The 25,441-nt window shown below is 43.9% G+C and overlaps 1 protein-coding gene across 2 annotated transcripts in view; it reads left to right on the forward strand.

Annotated features, from left to right (window-relative positions):
- The window catches only part of ALPK1 (alpha kinase 1), a 323,413-nt gene that overhangs the window by 250,307 nt on the left and 47,665 nt on the right, over positions 1-25,441 (forward strand). For both annotated transcript variants that reach the window (XM_069241565.1, XM_069241574.1), the window contains exons 10-11: positions 13,001-13,105; positions 17,792-19,808. In XM_069241565.1, the coding sequence (XP_069097666.1) occupies positions 13,001-13,105; positions 17,792-19,808 (2,122 nt within the window). The remainder of the gene's footprint in view (positions 1-13,000; positions 13,106-17,791; positions 19,809-25,441) is intronic.

The raw sequence follows: 25,441 nt of genomic DNA on the forward strand, positions 1-25,441 counted from the left end.
AGTTTAAAAGAAAACTTCTCATTCTTGTTTTTTTAAATGCATTCCGTTTTCCTTTAAGGATAACAGGCTGCATTACAAACATAATTTGCTTTATTGAAAAAGCAATCACTGACATAGTGGTTTCCTGACCCCAGCAGGCCAACGTTCCTTTGATTTTGGCCATTCCCGATGGGTCGCAAATTGAGACCAGCCTCATGAATATTGATGAGACAGGTCCACTTGCAACCCACTGGGAAACGATATATGTGTCTGAGACATATTAGTACATCGTAGTTTGCGATTTCCTAATTACGATTTGCAAAAAGTCACAGTTAGGAAGTTGCAAAAACTGGCGATCATACATGTGGTCTTTAGTGATTAGTACAGCCGATAGTCGTAAATTGTAATTCTGAGCTAGCTACACAGGTGGGCAGTTCAGGCTTATCATCACATCCTTCTATCCCACCGATTTACCCGTTACGGGGGGATGCTGAGTGAGTAAGAAAACTGTGAACAGCACCCAAATTATATACATTTGACACTGTAAAGAATAAGAGCTTTGTCTAAATTACTTCCCTGTGTGCTGCAACAAGGCAATGTGATGAAGGCTATGGGCCTGATTGAGTCATTGAGTCGATTGTTACTACACTATGTGAAATTTTCACCTGTTGACACGTATTTTGTTACATGAAATGTCAAAAGTTACCTATGCAGGCAAGGATTTTGGTCTTGATTAGCGCCATTAATGAACCCTAGGAGCAGATTTACACTGTAATAATTCTTGCTAGAATCCCTTTGGAAAGCCTGACGGGCTTAGTTGACTGTCCATCTTGTAGTGTAAAATTAAAACAAAATAACATAAAAAAGTGTGCCAAAGCACATTTTTTTAAAGGACCGGACCAGGAACAAATTGCAGCTAAAGCGCTTTTTTTCTTTAAAGAACGCAATGGTGAGGGCTAGAGAGTGATGGGGAATCATGGTGAGGGGGAGCAGTTTACACCAGAGCAGAGGTGAAGTAGAGGAACAACATAGGACCTTAGCGTGGGGCAAGTTTAAAAAATAAATAAATGAAAGGGAGATTGGGAAAGGGAAAACTGGGGGGAGCAACGTGCAAGCAGAGGCGCATTCATGGGGAAAGCAGCACCCAGGGGAGAGAGAAGAAAACACACTCATTCCCATGGAGAGTTTAAATAAAAAGAAAAAAGTAGTTCCCTGAATGTAAGTACTGGATGGATACAAGTCATCCTATCAAAAGGATGTTAAAGAAGCTGTGGTCGTGGGTAGGGAGAAACACAATAAAAGAAAGGAAAGTTATAGAAAAAGGAGCAAGCAATTGAGATTGACAAGAAAGTCAACCAGTATTAAGAGAAGGGCTGACTCAAAGCCCACGATAACTATTGGTACTAGTCACAACAAAAAGTTATCTAAAAGCTGTCTGAAGGAGAAAACTAAAAACAGGCACAACCAATTATCATGATAAATAAATCAGTCATTTATGAATTCCATCGTCCTCTACTGTGGCTCACAGGTTTCTTTACTTTCCTCTTGGTGCTGCCGCTTTTGTTATTGTGTTTGGCAGTCTAATAGTTTTCATTGCAATCTCACAGTGCATCTGGCTATCCACAAAGTTCAGAACAAAGCATCAGCGGTTCCTTAACCCGTTCTGTGCCGAGGACGTAATGGTTAAGTCCGCCGGCACAGTGCTCCTGTTCCAAGGATGTAACCATTACGTCCTGGCACTTGAGCTCGGAGGGAGCTCCCTCTGTGGGCTTCCCTCCCACCCCCCCAGGGCAGGGATGGAAGGGGAAGCCCTTCCCCTTCCACCCCCATATCCTCCCCAGTGACGTCTGATGACCTCATCAGAGGCCACCTCCCATTGCGCTGGAAACTCAGCGTCCAGCGTGATCGGAAGAGAAATGCAAAGCTTTTTTCTTCCGATCATGTGATGGGGGCCTGAGAGGCTTCAGAGGGAAGGAAAGGAATTTCATTCCCTTTGAAGTCTCTCAGAGCATTTCAGCAGCCAGATCGTGAAGCAAAATGCCCACTAGACACCAGGGATTATTTTCAAAAAGAAATTGGCATAAGTGGAGCGACCCCTTGGGCAAGGGTCGCTCCCCAGGGGGGCAATTTTTTTCAAGGCTTTTGGGGGCAGATCGGCCTATTGTTATTAGGCCGATCTGCCCCCAGGGGATCTTTTTTTTTTTTTTTTTCTGTTTTTTTAGAGGTGGGAAGGGATCCCTTAGGCAAGGGTCGCGCCTAGGGGGCAAATTATGTTTAGGCCATTTCGGCCTATTTTTATTAGGCCAATCTGCCTCCAAGGGGGGCGGAAACCACTAGACACCAGTGAGCATTTTTTTTAAGACTAATTTCTCACAAGGGAAGTGACCCCTTAGGCAAGCGTCGCTCCTGAGAGGGGGCACATTTATTTTAGGCTATTTCTGCCCCCTTGGGTGCAGATCGGCCTATTTTAATTAGGCCATTCTGCCCCCAAGGGGGACAGAAACCATTATGCACCAGGGATTTTTTTTATTTTTGTTTTACAGATGGGGAGCGACCCCGTAGGCAAGGGTCACTCCCCTGGCGGGCAAATTGTATTTAGGTCATTTCTGCCCCATTTGGGGGAAGATTGGCCTATTTTTATTAGGCCAGTCTGCTGCAGAAACCACTACACACCTTGGATTTTTTTTTTTCATACTTGTGCATAAGTCGAGCGTCTTATTATAATTAGGCCGATCTGCCCCCTGGGGGGCAGAAACCCCTAGACACCAGGGATATATTTTCGTTTATGTTTACTTTTGTTTTTTTATATATGGGGAGCGACCCCTTAGGCAAGGGTCGCTCCCCCTGGGGGGGAAATTGTATTTAGACCAATTTTGCCCACGTGGGGGCAGATCGGCCTATTTTTGTTGGGCCAATCTTCCCCCAAGGGGGGGCAGAAACCACTAGACACCAGGGATCTTTATTTTTTTGCGTCAATTTCACGCAAGGGGAGCGACCCCTTAGGCAAGGGTCATTCCGCTGGGGAGGCAAGTTTATTCTAGGGCATTTCAGCCCCCCTTGGGAGCAGATCAGCCTATTTTTATTAGGCCGATCTTCCCCCAAGTGGGGCAGAAACCACTAGGCACCAGGGATTTTTTTTTTGCGCCAATTTTACGCAAGGGGAGCAACCCCTTAGGCAAGGGTCGCTACCCTGGGGGGAGCAGAAACCAGTTAGGCACCAGGGATTGGTATGTGTGTGTTTTGTTTAGGGGGAAAGCTCCCTGGGCAAGGGTCGCTCCCCATGGGGCCACATTACTGTTGACCATATATGCCCCCCCCAGAGATCAGCGAAGATTGTTTTTTCAAAATAAGAGGGTAGGGGTAGGGCCATACCCCCACCCCAAATAAATGGGGCCAAAGTTGTTCTGCCCACCAGTGGGCATATGGGGCAATTACCCCTGATCCAATCCCCAGGGGCAGAAAGTCTACTAGATGCCAGGGAATTTTAAAAAAGCAAAAAATAGTGGCGTGGTGGCTACCAACCTGTATGGGCCTGGTTATGCCCCCACCCCAACTGAAGGGGATAACAGTCTTTCAGCTCTCCCCCCGCACACTAAAACATCTTATCCCAAGGCAAGCAAGAGGACATTTGATTATTTGGGGTTTTGGTTTTACATTTGGGCCAAGAGAGCTTGGCTAACTCTCAAAATTGTCCCACTTGGAATGGTGAGGGCTGCACTTTATGGACTCTGGGACGCTGCCATGTAGAAAAATCCACAAGACCTAGACACATCTGAAAACTAAACATCTAGGTGATTCCAGGGTGGTGTGCTTCACATGCACCCGCACCATTTTCTTACCCACAATGCCCTGCAAACCTCCAACTTTGCAGGAAATCACACATTTTTCCCACATTTTTGTGATAGAACCTTCCAGAATCGGCAGGAATCCAAAAAATTCCTACCACGCAGCATTGTCTCATCTATACCGATAAAATTTTTGCTGCACTTGTCAGCCTAAAAATGTTTTTGTTTTAAACTGCCCTTTTGGACCCGATTTGTTTCCCCCTCAATTGCGACACAAGCTCTTGCCCACCTACACAAGTGAGGTATCATATTTACCGGGAGACTGAGGGGAATGTAGGGTGGTCCCGGTGTGGTGATCCCACACAGAAATGTGGGAACAATTAGATTTTTTAGCTAAATTTGAGGTTTGCTGAGGATTCTGGGTAAGAAAACATTGGGGGAACCACACAAGTCACACCTCCCTGAACTCCCTTGGGTGTCTAGTTTTCAGAAATGTCTGGGTTTGGTAGGTTTCCCTAAATGGCTGCTGAGCCCAGCACCAAAAACGCAGGTGCCCCCCCCGCAAAAACGGGTAGTTTTGTATTTGATAATTTTGATGTGTCCAGATGGTGTTTTGTGCCATTTCCTTTCACGGGCAGCAGGTTTACTCACAAAAGTGAGGTGCCATTTTTATCGAGTGGAAGGAAATTTGTGGCTCCTCTCAGATTCCAGAACTTTCTGTCACCAAAATGTGAGGAAAAAGTGTTTGTTAGGCAAATTTTTAGGTTTGCAAAGGATTCTGGGTAAAAGAACCAGGTCAGAGCCCCACAAGTCACCCCATCTTGGATTCCCCTAGGTGTCTAGTTTAAAAAAATGCGCAGGTTTGGAAGGTTTCCCTAGGTGCCGGCTAAGCTAGAGGCCAAAATCTACAGCTAGGCGTTTTGCAAGAAACACGTCAGATTTCAATGTAAAAATGTGATGTGTCCATGTTGCGTTTCCTGTGGTGAGCATTAGGCCTACCCACGTAAGCGAGTTACCATTTTGTGTCGGGAGACTTGGGGGAACACCGAATAGCAAAACAAGTGTTATTGCCCCTTTTTTTCTCTACATTTTTTCCTTCCAAATGTAAGACAGTGTGTAAAAAAGACATCTATTTGAGAAATGCCCTGTAATTCACATGCTAGTATGGGCACCACGGAATTCAGAGATGTGCAAATAGCCACTGCTTCTCAACACCTTATCTTGTGCCCATTTTGGAAATACAAAGGGTTTCTTAATACCTATTTCTCACGATTTTATATTTCACCAAATTAATTGCTGTATGCCCGGTTTACAATGAGAACCCATTGGAAGGTGCAGCTCCTTTATTGGCTCTGGGCACCTAGGGTTCTTGATGAACCTACAGGCCCTATATATCCCCGCAACCAGAAGTGTCTAGCAGACATAACGGTATATTGCTTTTGAAAATACGACATTGCAGGAAAAAGTAACAGAGTAAGACGTGGAGAAAAATAGCTGTTTTTTTCACCTCAGTTTCAATATTTTTTTAATTTCAGCTGTTAGTTTCTTTAGGAAACCCTTGTAGGATCTACACAAATTGCCCCTGTTTCCGAAAGCTGGGAAGATGGTGATTTTAGCACTGCAAACCCTTTGTTGATGCCATTTTAAGGGGAAAAACCACAAGCCTTCTTCTGCAGCCCTTTTTTTCCCATTTTTGTGAAAAAAAAGAAATGTTTGCTGTATTTTAGCTAATTTCTTGGTCTCCATCAGAGGAACCCACAAACTCTGGGTACTCCTAGAATCCATAGGATGTTGGGAAAAAAGGACGCACATTTTGTGTGGATAGTTTATGTGGACAAAAATTTATGAGGGCATAAGCGCAAACTGCCCCAAGTAGCCAAAAAGAGGCTCGGCACAGGAGGGGAAAAGGCCTGGCATCGAAGGGGTTAATGAGGATAAAAGGGCTAGACCCACCCTCTCTCAGCCCTGCGTTGACATTAAACAGTGCAGAGGCCAGTGGCGGCCGGAAATTGTAGGAGGGATGGGGCGGGTGGGACGCACAGGCACACACACACACACTCATTCATTCACACATGCGCACATCCATTCACAACACTCATTATCAAACATTCAAACATACACGCATGCACCATTCATTTAAAAACACACACACTTACCTTCAGCACAGTCTCTAAGGTCCCAGGAGGGTTGGGACTGCTGCCTTCCCTCATTAGCTGACCTTATGTCAGCCAATGAGGGAAGGCAGCAGTCCCAACTTTGTCACAGAGAGGGATGGGGTCAGTGTGACTGCTGACCCCAACCCACTCTGTGACAAGGTGTCACTGATTGACACTCACCCTGGGCGCTTCAGGGCTTAAACCTGAAGCGCCCAGGTCAGAGTCAATGGGTGACGCTTCCCCTCGTCACCAAGGGGGAGGGCCTCGAGGCACCTTTGCTGAGCCGAGGAGGTCACGCCCATATGAGCTGTGACCTCTTCAGCCCAGCAAAGTTTACCTCAGGCAGCCAGGAGCCTGGGCAATTCGCGCATGTCTAGCTCCTGGCTGCCTGATCTGAAAATGAAGAGTGTCTGTCAGGCTGACCTTTGCTCACCCTAACAGGCAGTCTTCATGAGGGGCAAAATGTGAGGTGGCGTTGCCCCTCAGCCCCAAAGGTCGGGCCGCAGCTGGCAGAGGCTGATAATAGAATGTCAGTTGTCTGTACTGTTTAATGGTAACTTGCCAGTGCAGCAGATCTGATCTACTCCACTGCGCATGCGTAATTTTTGGTAGGGATGAAACTTGCTCAGCCTTCCGATCCCTAATGCAAGGCACTAGTGCAAGCAGCACAAAATCACAGCATTTTAAGACCCCTCTGGGCAGAGGGCTAGTAAGCCGGGTCAGACTGTAGGAGGGACGAGGGTCCAAACCTGCCTGTCACTTCACCCTTTACAGGGAGTGCAGAATTATTAGGCAAGTTGTATTTTTGAGGATTAATTTTATTATTGAACAACAACCATGTTCTCAATGAACCCAAAAAACTCATTAATATCAAAACTGAATATTTTTGGAAGTAGTTTTTAGTTTGTTTTTAGTTTTAGCTACGTTAGGGGGATATCTGTGTGTGCAGGTGACTATCACTGTGCATAATTATTAGGCAACTTAACAAAAAAAAAGATATACCCATTTCAATTATTTTTAATTACCAGTGAAACCAATATAACATCTCAACATTCACAAATATACATTTCTGACATTCAAAAACAAAACAAAAACAAATCAGTAACCAATATAGCCACCTTTCTTTGCAAGGACACTCAAAAGCCTGCCATCCATGGATTCTGTCAGTGTTTTGATCTGTTCACCATCAACATTGCGTGCAGCAGCAACCACAGCCTCCCAGACACTGTTCAGAGAGGTGTACTGTTTTCCCTCCTTGTAAATCTCACATTTGATGATGGACCACAGGTTCTCAATGGGGTTCAGATCAGGTGAACAAGGAGGCCATGTCATTAGATTTCCTTCTTTTATACCCTTTCTTGCCAGCCACGCTGTGGAGTACTTGGACGCGTGTGATGGAGCATTGTCTTGCATGAAAATCATGTTTTTCTTGAAGGATGCAGACTTCTTCCTGTACCACTGCTTGAAGAAGGTGTCTTCCAGGAACTGGCAGTAGGACTGGGAGTTGAGCTTGACTCCATCCTCAACCCGAAAAGGCCCCACAAGCTCATCTTTGATGATACCAGCCCAAACCAGTACTCCACCTCCACCTTGCTGGCGTCTGAGTCGGACTGGAGCTCTCTGCCCTTTACCAATCCAGCCACGGGCCCATCCATCTGGCCCATCAAGACTCACTCTCATTTCATCAGTCCATAAAACCTTAGAAAAATCAGTCTTGAGATATTTCTTGGCCCAGTCTTGACGTTTCAGCTTGTGTGTCTTGTTCAGTGGTGGTCGTCTTTCAGCCTTTCTTACCTTGGCCATGTCTCTGAGTATTGCACACCTTGTGCTTTTGGGCACTCCAGTGATGTTGCAGCTCTGAAATATGGCCAAACTGGTGGCAAGGGGCATCGTGGCAGCTGCATGCTTGACTTTTCTCAGTTCATGGGCAGTTATTTTGCGCCTTGGTTTTTCCACACGCTTCTTGCGACCCTGTTGACTATTTTGAATGAAACGCTTGATTGTTCGATGATCACGCTTCAGAAGCTTTGCAATGTTAAGAGTGCTGCATCCCTCTGCAAGATATCTCACTATTTTTGACTTTTCTGAGCCTGTCAAGTCCTTCTTTTGACCCATTTTGCCAAAGGAAAGGAAGTTGCCTAATAATTATGCACACCTGATATAGGGTGTTGATGTCATTAGACCACACCCCTTCTCATTACAGAGATGCACATCACCTAATATGCTTAATTGGTAGTAGGCTTTCGAGCCTATACAGCTTGGAGTAAGACAACATGCATAAAGAGGATGATGTGGTCAAAATACTCATTTGCCTAATAATTCTGCACTCCCTGTATTCTTATGTCACAGGCTGGGTGGGGTAAGATTTCAATGGTCCCACCCACAGCCTTTCCAATCTTTTAACTAAATGAGGATGGAGCTAGTGAATCTGACACCACCCTGCCTGTGACAAATGGAGAAAGTGGGAGGGGGAGAAAGGCAATTCCAGTGTTGCCATTGGTCTTGTCCTCTGCCAACTGCCAGAGAATTAGATCAATCACAGCACGTTGGAGGCAGGTTGATAAATTGCATCATCAAGCTGCTGCACGCTTGCTGCTCTGCGCTCCAAGTATGCAACAACGTCCGAGGGCTCCTGTCCTAGGTCATCATGGCATGAAGCGGAAGCAATTAAGCAGGCGGTGCACAGGTTTTGCCATGTTCCAGCAACCTTATGTTTGTTTGTAGAAGTCAGTCCAGATTCCTGGTGAACGACTTGGGTGGGAACAGAGGTGATGGAGGCAATACATAACAAACTCAAAAAGTTGCTAGGGTGGAATATTTGTCTATTATATGAAAGAATACACCCCTTTCATGGGCCCCGGTTTATTGCCTCCATGAATTATAAAGAGCCTAGCTGCGTTTTACTTTATACTGCTGGCAAAGGAAAGTAGTGCAAACCAAAATAAAACCCTGCCCTGTGCTTCCCTTCTACTCATCTCTCCAGCTAGGAATAGCAACTCCTGGACTTGACCCCCAACCTCAGAGCATGAGCGTGGAGGATGAGCAAATCTAGATAGAGGGGAAGTGCATTAATTACAGAGGCAAGACTAGAGATAAACTGTTGTAAGAGAGAAAGGATAGATAGAGAGAAGGTCTTGGAGGGCAAATTAGATTAACAGGAATACTTGACAGGGAGGAGTGTGATAAATGGAAATAGAACATAAGAAACAAAAGAAAAAAAGAGGACGTAAGGGATTGCAATTAAGGGATAGGAAACTGGAGAATAACGTTGAGAGGCAGATGATGTGAGTGAGGAACCAAGAATGTGAGTGTAAAACAGCAGGAGTGAGTTAAAGTGCTAGAAGCCATAGGGTTGAGAGTTTGTGAGGGACCGTGAGAAAACAAACAAAGGAAAATGGGCATGAGAAAAAATGATAGGGAAATAGCAAGATTTGGAGACTAAAAGAAACAAAGAAAGAAATTGGGGAGACACTGATGGTGAGATGGAGAGAGCAAGAGTCGGGGGGGAGACAGGAGAGAGAACTAGATAGGAGCAAGAAGCAGTGAAGACAGGGAGAAACAAGGGAAAAAGAGGCAGATGGTGATAGAAATCAAGAGGGAAATGGAGAGAGAAAGGATCCAGAAAGAGACATGTGAGAAAGGGTGTAAGAAAGACTCAAGATGGCAACACAGAGCAAGACCTTATGAAATATGACAGTGAAACTGAAAGGCAGACATAGATGAACAGTGGGAGACAGAGAAGGAAGGGTGGAGTGAGTGTGAGAGAAATACACTTAGCAAGAGAGAGGCAGGCAGAAGCAGACAAAAGAGCCAATTTGTTTTTTTTAATGTTAATTCAAACGTTTCTTTGAGGAAAAAACGAAAGGCCCTCCTTGCAGAAATAATGCTTGTTCATTCTGTGATTCTGGTCACCTATTTGCACCTCTTCAGTTTCAGAGATCACCAGCCGCCACTGGAACAAAGGAGGAGATAGATTTGCTTTGTTCCTTCATGGTGTGAGCACATTATGGTCTTTAATCTGAGTGTCACTGAGGGAAAATCACTCTGGGGAAATGTTGTGGTGCATATTGGTTTCACACGGTGCGATTTCCCTGCCCTAATCTGAGTTTGACTCATCAGAATGGGAAATAACCCGCTGTTGATGGTTTGCTGTACTTGAAATCTGCCATTTCCCCATTAGCAACCGTGATCCCCTGCGCGTTCCTCTAGGTTATACTAGTAGGAATTTCTCTTTGGTAATGCCTTAATTTCAGAAGAATAAAATCGGGTTGCATCCATCTTTGGGTTTCCTCGGACACTGAGACGCCTCGGACTCTGAGAATGAGTGCCTGTGTGTTTTTTTTTGTTTGTTTTCCTTCATCAGTTTTCCACCTTCCAGGAATGTAGTTCAATGGTGGCCTGTCCCCCTCCATTGGCTTTTAAGCTACAAGGCAGATTTATCTGAAGAGCATGTTGTCACCAGTCTGCTGTGCTCCCTTGTTACATTTTTGATGTGCATGGCTGGAATTCCATAATTTCTTCCTTTGGGTATTTTGAAATCTCGCCATTTTTGGAAGATACAATCTCCATGAACATGGCACAACTTTTTTTGATCTGCTTTTAAGGTATCTAATGACTGCTGGCAACAACTTAAATAGTCAATGTAAGAACAGTGATTAAAATCTTCGCCCCAGAGCCGGAGTGGTGCAGCACAGTGTCAACAATCCTGTTTCCACGAGCGACATGCAAGTCGTGTTAAGAAAGTCATGAAGCTTAGTGTGAAATTATAACAACAATTTAGGGCCATATGTACAAACACATTTTCCAATAGACAAAGAATGGGCAAAACTGCTTGCTACATCTGGCCCTTAATTATTAGTCTGAAGCTTCCTTTTATGGACAAAGTGCAGAATCCTGGATTCACTGTACATTGAATCATCAAATGAAGTTGTCCTATTGCTGCAGCTATCAAACCTGCCATTTTCTGGTGGTTGCACAATTTTTAATTTCCTTCTGTGTTTTACAACACAACACCCCTGCATCAGCTTCAGCCATGTTCGATTGCAAACGCTGTTATGGTAAGCATCCATATGTCTTTTCAAGTGTCATCACATTTTGTTCTGCCCACCATAGCACACAGTTTAGAGTAAGTAGTCTGCCCTCTTCTGCCATTGGCGTTCTTGTCTAAAAAGAAGTGTGCTTTAGTGCCAGGGTTGGTGTGCCAGCACATAACTTTACCAGTGTTTTTTTTTTCTTCCGATTCTTTATCCTTTTATGTTTTTAGTCGTCCTTTAATGTTTAAACTACGTTTTCACATTATTGGAATTCAAAGCCACTAATGATTTTTGTCTGCCCCAAAAAGAATAAGATTTTTGTGTGACGTACTTTAGAAATAAAGAGGTTTTCTATACCTATTCGAAGAACACCTGCCTGCTGGAAACACCTGTACTAAACTTACATGGAATAATTACTTTGTTTGAAATGTAAAATGTTATTGAAAGAATATTGCTGACACATTTAGGAGGTGGTGCATTTTCTTTTTTTCTTCTTTTTTTTTTTTTTTAGGGGGGGGGCATGCTCGCCATTAAAAAAAAAAAAATAGAAATAATAATTACACCATCTTGCCAAGGGCAAAGATATTGGGATTGCCAAGGATTATCAGGCAAAGACATCACCAGCTGAGTGTGTGCATTTAGAAGAGTGGCCCAAAGGGACTCCAACCTATGTTTTTCTTTTATCTGGCTCAGTGACTTCCCAAAATGTTGAGAGAATTCACTATCGAGTGATACTTCTCCTCTTTCCCAAAGAACACTAGTAAATTTGTAAGAACAGAAGATACCTGTCTTAGTTATATCACTTAGGATGTGAGAGTATGTGGGAAAATTCTTCATACTGATCAATGTTGTTAAATCTCCAGGTGGGTGTGCGGGATGATTTGTATTTTCTTTAGTATTCTACCGGACATTGTATTTAACTAGTATATTTTTATGAATGACATCAGCATTTTCAAAATCTTATTGAGGTGAGGAGCACTTAACCCATGAGAACAAATGATGTTTGCAAAATAGGGAGGGGTAGTTGTGGCTATTGGGCTAATAATTTAAAATAATTTGGGGTGAGTTTTTAAGATAAAGGCTTGTCTCTCAAAGATTTAGGATGAGGTCCTCTTGGCTCTCCATTCTCTCTCCATTGGTAACTATGCCACATTAAATCTTAATAGGAAAAAAGGACTAAGATTGAGAAGATAAAGACCACATAGTAAAGAATATGGAAGAATGCAGAGGGATAAAGGAACTATAACATGGTTCTGTAGACTAGATAAACCAATTGCCAAACTTATTTTTGTAATGGGGAGCCACAGTGGAATACTGAATAGATGAGGGGTGTTTTGAGTGAGAATGTAGTGAACTTGTATACGGTTTGTACTTCTTTTCAGAGATTACCCTGTGCTGATAAAATAATAAATATGTAGTTTTCTGGGTTATGTTTTGCTATTTTTTCTTCTCAGTTTTTTCCAGCTGTGATTTTGATTCCTTTTAAGGATCACTGACATAGCTTTTTATTGCATGCTCATCAGAGTAATTTGAGTTATTTTCATGCACATAAGGTGCATCATTTGGCATTACAAACTGAATATAGCCAGGTCTATTTCTCAGTTGGCTTTAGAAAAATGATTTGGTCTTGTGTGAAAAGAACGATTTTGATTATATGTAACATCTCTGATCTTATCAATATTGATAAAATACATTTGAGCAGGCAATAATGGGGCCATAGAAAATGGGAAGTACTAGCGGCAATGGAGTATGAAACTTTAGAAACCTAAACTAAACTCAGCAGAAAACAACCCATTCCCTTTTGTATGTTTTGATCATAACAAAAATCTGTTGTAAAGTAAACACTTTGGCAGTACCTACAGTTTTGAGTCTGCGCCTACAATATATATCCCCTACATTAAAGCATATATTTTGAGTTCTTTGTTTAGTAAATGGGCTTGAAGCGAAGGTCTTATAGAAATGCCAAAGATTTTATGGAATCTAAAATTGGTGAACTTCCTTGGTCCTCATAAGCATTCATGCCTCCGTCTCACATGTTATTTTGCAGAGCCTCCTGACAGAATATGACCACCGCTTACTTTCAGCAGCAGAAGCATGCAAACTGGCAGCAACCTATAGTGCCTACAGCCCCCTCTTTGTTCTGACAAATGTGGTAAGTAATATTTTTGTGTTGAAAGAAAGTAGGGATTTTGTTGATGTGTAGCTAAAATGGGTGATGAAAGTTAACAATTAAGGTTAGTGATAAAGTAAATGAAAGACAAAGATTGTTGTAGGAGATTTGATTATTTAGTAATGTCCAAGATTCACCTACATCTTAGACAAGGGATGTCCAGGAGGGGAAGCTCCATGCCAAATTTGTCAGATTCCTACTTAAAATACATTGACAAAACGTAATCTCAGTGGGACGCAATTACATATTAATTATTCTGGAAATCTCTCATGGATTTTGCCCTCATGGCTGTGCAATCAATACCTCTTGTTCAGAATGGCGGGGGACACTACCTCAGGAGGCTGAGAACAGTTCAGGACAAAATTCTGTAAAGGAGCAATATAATCCACAGTCCCGAATGGTTCAGAGCTCCCAGTATCTCTCACAGATTGACCCCTTATTGGGTTAGAGAGCTGTAGTAGTGACCAGAGAATACATGTTTTCTGAAAGTGGAACACAGTCAAGTACAGAGCACTGCAGAGTGAGGGTTGATGACAGGAGAAGGCAGGGAAAGACCTGAGCAGAGCGTGAAGAGCAGGAAGAGTTTTGACAGGGATAAACTCTACATTCTATTGGAGGTGCCTCATCTAGAACAGAGAAATTGTTTTGACAAAAATGCTCAGAAAATTCCAGAAAATGCAAAAATATGTAGGTCTAGATTCAGGATAAAGTATCCGTTGGCCCTCAAGTTGACTTTTACTACCCCTTTATCATCATCACACATGGTCTTGGCAGGTGCATGATGGGACCACGACACAGTGTATCATCTGGTGGATGTACATTCCGAGACAGTATTTAAAAAATGAAATGACCTATAACCTGTGATGCTGAATATGTAAAATAAAAGCAGAGTCACAAAGATCTAGGTATAATCCATTGTTCTTTTCGCCCACCACGCCACCCCAGTTTGGACCCAGCCATTTGCAGATCAGTCTTGATCCTGTTCCCCGTGTTTCCGGGCCCGGAGGACCTGGCCTGGCTGTTCGGGCTGGACTGTTCACATGGGGAACATGGTCAAGCCTGATTTGCATATGGTTGGGTCCAAAATGGGGTGGCGTGGTAGGCAAAAAAACAATGGATTAAACCCAGATCTCTGTGACTGGGGTGGATGTTTGCATTGTTCAGCATTCTATCCATCATCTGTTCTTCTTTCTTGAGTATGTAAAATAACCACAATAATATCTTATCTCTACACCAACAACTCTCTTAATGCATGGATAAGACACACCAGTAGCCAGTCACCTATTGTGACTATTCCATGAATCACGCACAAACCCACATACGTTCCCTGTGCATTAGCTGGCAGCTGATGTAACAAGCCCTAGCATATGCTATACACCTCCTTGAACCACTAGCGAGGTTGGTGCTTCAGTAAGCTGAGGTTTGCTACCAAGGGGTGTAGTTAGATTACTACAGAAGGCCTAAAAATTGTCTTCTTCACTATTAGAGAACGCACAATACTATTTAGCATTGAGTGTTGAAAACCTTCGCTTCATGCCTGGTTACTGGCACAGCAGGTCTGTCAGCCTCATTCACAGCAAGTGTAGTCATTGAATGCTAACATATTTCTGCAGTTTGCAAGACCCCATTTTGCAGTACACCCTAATTTATGCTTACACAGATGAAAAAGCTGATGAGTCTACCCTAGATGATGATGGAAAATAGGAAGTAATTATCCTCATACATCACATCATCTCGCTTCTCAGCACTCACATCCAGACCCAATCCAGTAGAAGAATATGAAGAATTTCTTCAAGCAGCTCGCAATGCTTCTCCGTCTAGGGGTCCAACAATGACTGGTGTCCATCATGTCCAGAGCAAAGGTTTCTCTTCAAAGGCTTAATTCAGGTCACTACAGTGCTAATGACTGTAGCTGCTACAGCAACAACTTCATGGCCTTCCTGTTATTGGTAGGAGGTGACCTAAGCACAATACTCAAAGTGACATTGCCCAACTTGCAAGAACCTTTCTAGCACGTCTCTGATGGCGATGACAGGCAGCTGCAGCCATGTATGGATGAGCTAACAGGGTAATTGAGGATCCTTCTTACCACTAGGTTTAATAGCTATGACCAGACTCATGCCGCAACACAAATCATAAATGCCAGCATCATCCTCAGCCGACCTAATGAGACATTGCAGGAGGAGGTAATGCTTTGTAAGACATACTTTGCCAGGAAGTATGTGCAGATCTGAGCAGCCATCACCCAGGGCAGGTCAACAATGGAAGTGAGGACAGAGAGATGAATCATCCCTGCACAAATCGCTGCTGCATGTGATTATTTACTCAATCTTTCTGACAAGTTACTGTTATTTTTCATTACTTTGTTACTTTTCTACATCACTCAAAGCCTATATCACTGTGTCCTTCCCCATTTTTTCACCTATACCTATACGTCAAAGGAAATTATAGAATTGCAAGTTATAGCACTGAAATATGTGTTGGAATATTGTGTTCATGTCATGATTTGCTACACTTAGAAATACCTTTGAGCTACTCTGTTCCTCCAAGCCCTTTGTTTCATGTCTGTGTCATCATGATCATCATCATGTGCATGCCTGGATAAACATTGCCGTCTTCATCTGTGGCATCTGTGGTGTCTTCCTCCACCTTTACCTTTAGATCCCCACAGCAGACAGTGTCAAGCAGCATTGCACTTCTTGTGATCCTTCAGTAGTGCACCACGGGAGCATGCCACAGGGCTTCACTACATTTGTGAAGGAACCTGAACCTGAATCTGGATATTAGGCTGAATGTTGAGTCTAGTGGCGAAGCCGGAGTGCCATGGGCCCTAATTAAAATTAGGAAAGTAAGTCTTCCTGACGCAGCTGTATAGTAAAAGATAGTAATAATTACTCTTCAGTGGGCCCTGGTGCCACAGCGGCATCTTCACAAGTGATAGCTGCATCCCTGGTCCGCTGCCTCACAGGTATTATCATAAGAAGACAGTATTTTATTTCTGCTGTGTGGCTGTTCTGTTTTTCAGTTTGGAGGACAGCATCCACCCATGTATGCCCTATGCAGCCAACTCTTTAGGCATTACAGTGGTGTTTAGATAAATGCAGCTGTTTCCCCAGCACAACGTCCTGTGACTTTGCAAAGTTGTCAGTCACCCAACTCACTGTTGACCAGTGTATGTACAGTGATATTTTTAAACATGTCTGCACCGGTTGTGCTCCCAGGGTACCCTGCTATTGTCTGGTATGATGCTATTTGCTTCCAGCATTATCTATACATTGAGTGAATGATGAGTATGAGCATGAGCATTTCCCTGGGGAAATGAATGAACTTTGGAAATGATAAAGGCCTTTGTGGCCCATTAGCTCACAGAGGACAGAAGAATCAGTGAAGCACATCGTCACTATGAAGAGCCCAGGCATGGTAGGTATTTCAGCTGTATTCTGCCATGTCCTTTGCACTTGGCCTCTTGATGTCATCTGCTTTAGATTTTTTGTAGTGCATGATTTTAGATCATGATTTTGCATCAGTTCCTCAAAGTGTGAACAGTGTATTCAAGTTAATGAATCCGTACAGAAAGCCCTAAGGATTGCACATTTCTTCCTGAAGTCTGTGGATTTTCCATTGCCACTCAGCTCTAATGCAGGCCCATTGCCCCTATGTGTCACATGTTTACAGTGTATGAAATTTCCTTTGGAAATGATTCCCATTCTTCAATAAATGCAGTACAGTTCTTACAGAGTGGTAGAACTAAAAAGATGTGCATTATATATTAGGAACAACATATTTTGCCTACAAGAGAAGCTCCCTTTGCCCTGTTGTTGGATGGTCAACAGTTTTAAACATGTTAAAGGAACAAGTATATACCTTTGTTTAGCTCTAAATGGAGACCTCTATAACTGAGAAATAGTTTCACTTAAATATTGTAACCTTCCACTGCCTACTCCGAAAGTCCATAAAAAAATCCTCTTATTCAGTTACAGTGTCGTGAAATGCATGCCTTTCCCGTTTCTCCTGCCTCAAACGTGACTAGAGGTAATCTGGTTCATAAATTGGTAAAGGCTCAACGTAATGCTTTGTCCAACTACGTGGTAGCGGTTGTAGTGAACTATTGGATGGGGAACCTTCTACAGACTCTCCCACGTGATAATATATTACTGGGAAGATTCGTTCCGGTTGTCCGATTGGCTTCATGTCTGTCCCTTCCTACATGAACCACACTACAAAAAGACGCTCAACCCTGGTCAACAAACGGGGTAAACACTTATCCTACCACGCAGGTGACTTCGGATCACAACAGTGACATGAAGGGCTAAACAAATGCTTCTTTGCTATGCAGTTCAACTTGCAATTCTCGTGATGCAGTGAAAATAAATTATTCTGGTTGTATATCAGAATAGCGAGGACAGAAATATCATCATTCAAAAATATTGTATCCTAAATATTGAGATCCAAACTGTTGTGGAAACATATCAAATGTATTGATTTGGAGTTAAGCATATTAACCATGGTAAATGTTTATGTATATTTACCTTCATGATATTTTGTTACTGTATTTTTTAAAACAATAATTTTGTATGACGATATTTCATTCACAGTTATTCTGTTAGTATACCAATATTCTACGATGTCTTACCCTTCTCTATTTTGTTATTCTTTTAATACTCACAGAACATCCGAGGGATGTGTTTGCTGTCCTACAGCTTTTCCAGTGACTGCTTGGAAGAGCGGAGAAAATATTATCTTTCTGAAGCTAAGGAGGCTTTTGAAGTTGGACTCCTCACCAAGAAGGACACTGATTCAGTCTCAAGCAAACAGCAGCTACACAATTTGGTTAAGGCAGCATATTGTCTTGCAACGGTCCATAAATGGCACAGTGGAGAGACCGAAGAGCTTTGCAGCGTGCGGCAATTGTGCGGCGAAGCTGTTGAAAAACTGTGTGTGTACAGTAGCTTGCCCGAAAAGCAGGACAAAAGTGCCCTTGCTAAAGAGATCACGTCCCTGATCTCCACTGTTACAGAACTTTTGAAAGTGCAAAGCTTTACAAATTCAGATGAGAGATCATATGTTCCAGAAAGTTACAAAGATTGTGCAGAGAAATCAATTCTCCACGGAAGAGTGAGTTTTAAGGAAATCATTGAAATGCATTCTCAGCATCACACTTCAGTGTGCAAAGTGTTCGCCAACATAGGTAAGAACCATAAAACAAAGGAAGAACCATCAGCCAACGGCATCTGTATCACAGCTTTGGAAACTGCAACTAGAAATCCTGACACTGTTGCTATGGAAGAGCATGGCCACCGGATGAAGGGAGCCTCCAGGCACCCACCTTTGCAGAAATACAATAGGAAACATCAGAATACTGTGAACAAAGGTAAAAGGCCTTTGACTCGCTCTGATCCAGTGACTGAAGATGCAGAAACAGAGAGTGAGTCAGTGCCCAGTGGCAAAAGTGATAGCAACAGAAGGTCAGATCAACCACCTATCAGGCACCAAAGTTCGAGCTCATCACATTCTTGGAGCAATCTGTCAAGATCCTCCTTTAGTTGGGAAGAAGTTGATTGTGTGGACAAAAGTGGTGTCTGGAAACCAGATAAAAAAGTCACAACTGATATAGATGGGGAATGTTCTACAGCTGCTTCAGAAGAGGAAGATAACAGTGTCCCGGGACACAGCCTTAGTGCCCTGTCCAAGAAAACACAGAACCTCTCTCTTGAGGAGGGCCAGGGTCACCCTTTGAATCACTCTTCATTTGATCTGACAAGACCAGTGGCCGGGAAAGAGAAAAGGAACACACATTCGCAAGTAGAACCAGGGCCTTCCCTGGATGATGCGATTGCCTCTCAAGCATCCATGGTGCCTCATCCCAGCCAGTCTGGTGGAGCAGTTGATGCAACTTCACAGTCCTCACAGTCGGAATCCTTTGAAATGATTGATCCTTCCGCAGAAACTGAGTCAGTTACTGACTGCAACAGAGGTCTGGATGTTGTTTACCCACAGCGTATGATGCAGGGAGAAGATGATGGAAAAGGCTTAGGAATGTTGGTATCTGACAAAGCAACATATTTTGAAGTGGATCCAGAAGGAGAAACTGTAGATGGTACAGATGAAATTCCCCGTTCTAATGATGCCGCTGAGAATATAGTAGTTCTTCCTAAACAAACAAGCCAGGACACTAAAATGTGTTTGGATGACATTGACCCTGGAGCAGAAACAGCAGATGGATGGGAAGTTGTAGAAAGCAATGGTGTTTCAGCCACAAAACATCCTTCTCATACAGACGCCGCACATCGTCAGAAGAGCACAACAACGGGGAACTCCTCGACCTCTGCTCTAGAACGGATGTCTTCAGCAGGGAGCAGTTTCGATCCATGCGACAGCACAGAGACTGGTGACGATGATTATCTAAACTGTGTTTTGAGCAGCAGTCACAGCTCTATATCTTCCTTTAAATCGGGGGGTCGATCGTCACGTTCTTTAAGCAGTATGTCTGACCAGGGGAGTTTGAATTCCAGCACAAGTTCTTTTGTTATGGTGAAGGGAAAGACCAGAGAAGAGATTTTGGAAGCTCGAACTTTGGAAGAAGCTGATTATCAAAAGCTCCTATCAGGCGTGGGTCACGATTGGCTATTACAAAGGCTTAATGGCACTGGGATATTTAAGCCTAATCGTCTCCATAAGGCTTACAGTAAGTGCTTTAATGTGATATATTTGTTCATTTGTTTTACCTTATCAGTTTTTGATGCAGTTATTATTATAATGTTTATTGAATTACCTGTAGTCTTTCTGTGAAGAGTGAGATATCCCATCATTGATGTGATGGGTACATCACTATAACCAAGGTAGACTGTGGTGTATAACCAATTTGCTTTTGTTTGTTCCCCATCCATTATTCTAAATCTTTATTGTCGTTTTCTCTTGCACAGTCAAAAACAAGCATATAATTTTCAAAAAGTAGGGTTCCTCTTAAGGATCAAATATTTTTATTGATGTTTTTGAATACATGCATCTGCCACCCCCCCCCACCCGAATATCCGGAGGCCAGCAGAGAACGTGTGTTATCAAGATACACCAGTCACAGCTCATTTGATACAACACAGAGAAATTCAAACTTTCCATCCACCTATACCTTTCACTCAGTAATTCTATTAAGCACAAACTAGGTGTGGGCTTCTGTTTGAAATAGCAAGTTCAGATGTTGTACATGTAATCATGTATGTTTCCTTGTACTCCTTACCGATACTCAAGGCATTTGTGATATTGATGGGATGATTCATTGCACTCTTGAGTATTAGGGACATGTAAGTGCTCTGAAATCCGATGGGAGATAGGATAAGAAGGATGCCTAAAGGGTTCCAAAATCCTCTCCTTTCTTTTCTGGTGCCAAAAACAACCTTTCCATTACTAGAAGTAGCAGCTGACAAGTACCAGTACTAATCACTCCACTCTGGGTCTTTAATGCAGTAATTACTTCTGAGGCTGCACATAGTGTGAATGTGATTTGTTTCTCAATGAGAAAATAAAGTGGGAAGGTCCTTCTAACTGGGAGACCGGACAGAGTGTAAGAAGGAAATCTGGGGGAACTTGTTTGTCAGTAGCGTCTAGCACACCTGTCCTATACGCTTGGTGTTTAAGGAGTCCCACATAATGTTTGCAAGTGTCCCTGTTCCCCATACCCTCTCCAGAGCTTATCTTAGCACTAAGTGTCCCACTGATGCAATTTCACCCAGGTGTGGCACTAGTATACTGTAAGTTCTGACAGGGCCTCCCTTACAACTATGCCTTTAGGTGCTGTGAATTCCTCCTTGGTCAGTTCAGATCCTAATTCTTCCACTATTTTTGAAACAAAGATTTATCCACCTGATAGGTATGTAAGAGATGCCTGCATATATCTGAAACAATCATTTTCTCTCTGCTTTTGGTAAGTACCCATCTCATTGATTTCTTCATGTCTGATTGTGGGCAGTTTACTAGATGCGTGTATTACCCAGTGTTGAATCTGGTAATATCGGGACCTTTCGGCCTCAGCTTTGCTCTACTGCCTTTTTGTGTGTTCGGTGTGTGGAAAGATTTGACTCCTTCCTCGTCCAATGACTCTCTCATCAGGACACAGCCTCTCACTCTCCATCCATTAACGGAGTGTTCCTCTACACCTGGAGCCAAATCTGAGTTACCCAGGCCCAAGCACCAGTGTTCTTTCACTTAAAATTGTACCATTGTTCCACAATTGGCACATCCCTGGCACACAGATAGGTCCCTTGTAAAAGGTACCAGTGGTACCAAGGGCCCTGTGACCAGGAAAGGTTGCAGCATGTCTTGTGCCACCCTAAGGGACCCCTCACCTAACACATTCACACTGCCATTGCAGATTGTGTGAGGTGATGGAGAGAAAAAGGCAAAGTCGACTTGGCATCCCCCTCAGAATGCCATGCACACAAAATACTGCCAGTGGCATAGGTAAGTCACCCCTCTAGCAGGCCTTACAGCCCTAAGGCAGGGTGTACTAAACCACAGGTGAGGGCATAGCTGCGTGAGCAATATGCCCCTACAGTGTCTAAGTCTATTCTTAGACATTGTAAGTACAGTGTGGCCACATAAAGTATATGGTATGGGAGTTTGTCAAAACGAACTCCACAGCTCCAGCAATGGCTACACTGAATACCGGGAAGTTTGGTATCAAACTTCTCAGAATAATAAACCCACACTGATGCCAGTGTTGGATGTATTACAAAATGCACACAGAGGGCATCTTAGAAGAGGCCCCCTGTATTTTACCCAATCCTCCAGTGCAGGACTGTCTAGTCTGTGCCAGCCTGTCACTGAGACAAGTTTCTGACCCCCTGGGATGAGAGCCTTTGTGCTCTCTGAGGCCAGAAACAAAGCCTGCACTTGGTGGAGGTGCTCCACACCTCCCCCCTGCAAGAACTGTAACACCTAGCAGCGAGCCTCAAAGGCTCAGGCTTCGTGTTACAATGCCCCAGGGCACTCCAGCTAGTGGAAATGCCCACCCCCTGGACACAGCCCCCACTTTTGGCGGCAAGTCCAGAGGAGATAATGAGAAAAACAAGGAGGAGTCACCTACCAGCCAGGACAACCCCTAAGGTGCACTGAGCTGAGGTGACCCCTGTCTTTAGAAATCCTCCATCTTGGTTTTGGAGGATTCCCCTAATAGGATAAGGGATTTGCCCCCTCCCCTCAGGGAGGAGGCGCAAGGAGGGTGTAGCCACCCCCAAGTACAGTACCCATTGGCTACTGACCCCCCAGACCTAAACACACCCCTAAATTCAGTGTTTAGGGGTGACCCTGAACCCAGGAAATCAGATTCCCGCAACCTGAAGAATGAAGAAGGACTGCTGACCTGAAAGCCCCGCAGAGACGATGGAGACGGCAACTGACTTGGCCCCAGCCCTACCGGCCTGTCTCCAGACTCAAAGAACCTGCACAGCGATGCATCTCACAGACAGGGACCAGTGACCTCTGAGGACTCATAGGACTGCCCTGAACCCGAAGGACCAAGAAACTGCAGAGAGCAGTGGCACTGTTCAAAAACAGCAGCATCTTTTTAGCAACTTTGAAAGAACTCTCCCTTCCCGCCAGAAGCGTGAGACTTCTCACTCTGTACCCGACGGCCCCGGCTCAAGCTCCAGAGAACAAACACTGCAGAGAGGACACCCAGGCGACTGCGTGAGTAACCTGGATCGACCCCCTGGCACACCCACAGCGACGCCCGCAGAGAGGATCCAGAGGCTCCCCTTGACTGAGAGTGCCTGGTAACAAGGAACCAGACGCCTGGACCAAGCACTGCTCCCGCAGCCCCCAGGACCGAGAGGAACCAACTTCTAGTGCAGGAGTGACCAGCAGGCAGCCTTCTTCCTAGCCCAGTCATTGGCTGGCCCAAGAAGCCCCCCCCTGTGCCCTGCCTGCATTGCCTAAGTGACCCCCGGGTCCCTCCTTTTCTTCCTATAGCAAACCTGACACCAACTTTGCACACTGCACCCTGCCGCCCCTGTGCCGCTGAGGATGTGTTCTGTGTGCCTGTTTGTGTGTCCCCCAGTGCTCTAAAAAAACAAAAAACTGGTCTGCTCCCGGACAGCAGACAGGAACCGGAGCACCCCTATTCTCCATAGGCGCCTATGTGTTTTGGGCCCTCCTTTGACCTCTGCACCTGACTGGCCCTGTGTTGCTGGTGCGGTGACTTTGGGGTTGCCCTGAACCCCCAACAGTGGGCTGCCTATGCCCAGGAGACTGACTGTGTAAGTGCTTTACTTACCTGAGAAACTTAACAAAACTTACTTCCCCCAGGAACTGTTGATGTTTGCCCTGTGTCCACCTTTAACATAGCTAATTGCCATTTTTACCTATACTGTGTGTACTACTGCTTTAATTCAAAGTTCCATACTTACCTGTGTGACGTACCTTGCATTTTATGTACTTACCTCAAATCTTGAATCGTGTGATTCTAAGATGAATTATGAAAAGATATTTTTCTAAATAAAACTATTGGCCTGGAGTTAAGTCTTTGAGTGTGTGTTCCTCATTTATTGACTGTGTGTGTACATCAAATGCTTAACACTACCCTCTGATAAGCCTACTGCTCGACCACACTACCACAAAATAGAGCATTATTATGATCTAATTTTGCCACTATAAACCTCTAAGGGGAACCCTTGGACTCTGTGCACACTATCTCTCACTTTGAGATAGTATATACAGAGCCAACTTCCTACACCAATGATAAATGATAGAATTGATGACCTGAGGATGCCTTAGAGTACTGACAGATAATTTACTGCAAAAAGCTAGTGAAGCCTTTCATTCATAGAATGGCTGTTGGTAAGGCTCCAGGCTCTTACTTAGATTTCAACTAGTCTACTCTTTTAAATTATTTTTGTCAAGGACCACCCTTTGTACATCTTGTAAAGAGTGTTGGAGCTTACCCAGTTATAAAACAAAAACCTACAAAAGAAGTACGATTTTACAGACCCATTATCTTGGTGGACATTAGTTGTAAGATTTATGTATTGACATGGTATTGTATAATGCAAACCTGTGCAAAATGCAGTGGAGTACTTACAGGGTCAAAGGCAAGAATATAGTGCATAAATGATGGGAGGGAAGAGTAGACGTGGACTACTTCTTTGTCATGATGTTGCATTGTGCACTTTGAAGATATGTCTTCTGCTCTTTCATAAATTGGAGGAGGGTTTGGGGAGGTTATAATAAATACAGGAATGTCACTTCTTGGTGCATAAACAGAGATGCCTTGCTGCCTTGTTAGACCTGGTTTCTTGGGCATCATGGCACTCAGGGTTTACTACACTCCAATCGCATCAACTGGAGTGTTCCCCAGTGGTGTCCTGGGGCCTCAGTACTCGTGGACCCAAAACTGGACAACCAAGTACTTCTCTCCAGTACTTGACTCTCTCAGGGGAGTGAGACAGAGCAGTCCAAGGCTTACTCAAGGAGGTGAGGTGGGTTTAAACAGTCAGAATACAGTGCACACCGTACAATCAGCTAACAAGATCAATGTAAAATCAGTGCTTTACTTTAAAAAAAAAGTACTTTAATACACATAAGAGAAATATATTAAACATAAAACTAGGATAAACAGTAAACAATAGACATCTCAGCAACCCTCTGGGCCAGAGCTCTGACCCCAAACAGTATTATAGTGCCTAGATGCTAAGCACTATAAAAACACAGTTAGTGTGTAGACACACAATTAGCATTGCATATTACAGACCATGCTTCACAGGGTTTCTCTCATTTGCTAGAACCATGATACCAACCCTTGTATTGCAATGGTTAAGTTTCAGCATATGATGTGAAGTCAAATGTTCCAGATCAGCCCCAGAACCCACCACCCAAACAACAGAAGTGCCCCCCCAGTCCTTAGCAAGAACACCGCTTTGGTGGCGTCAGTGATCTGATCACAGGTGCCTGATGTCTTGCCATAGTTTACCGGAGTCCCTCTAGTCCAGCAGCCCCTGGCTAGCTGTAGGAGGGTAGCCAGCTGGCCGAGTGCCAGTATGCCCTAGTACCCTCATGTGTCACGAAGAGAAAGATAGGGGGTCTGTACCACAGGACACCATTCCTCAGCAACAGATGGTAACTGGAAGTATCACACAGGCTCCAACAGCAAGGGGGAGGGGTCTGGGCAAAGTGATCTTGCCTTCAAGAATTGGAATCAAGCTTCCCTGTCTCCCTCTGTCTGTGTTGATGTGCTGCAAGCTTCCTTATCTTGAGCAGCTGTTTGCAATTTACTTGTCCCTTAAGCGAATGCTCGACAAGCCTCAAACCACAGCTGGGCCTCTGCATTCA

The sequence above is a fragment of the Pleurodeles waltl genome, chromosome 1_2 (genome assembly GCF_031143425.1).
Source record: "Pleurodeles waltl isolate 20211129_DDA chromosome 1_2, aPleWal1.hap1.20221129, whole genome shotgun sequence".
NCBI lineage: Eukaryota > Metazoa > Chordata > Amphibia > Caudata > Salamandridae > Pleurodeles > Pleurodeles waltl.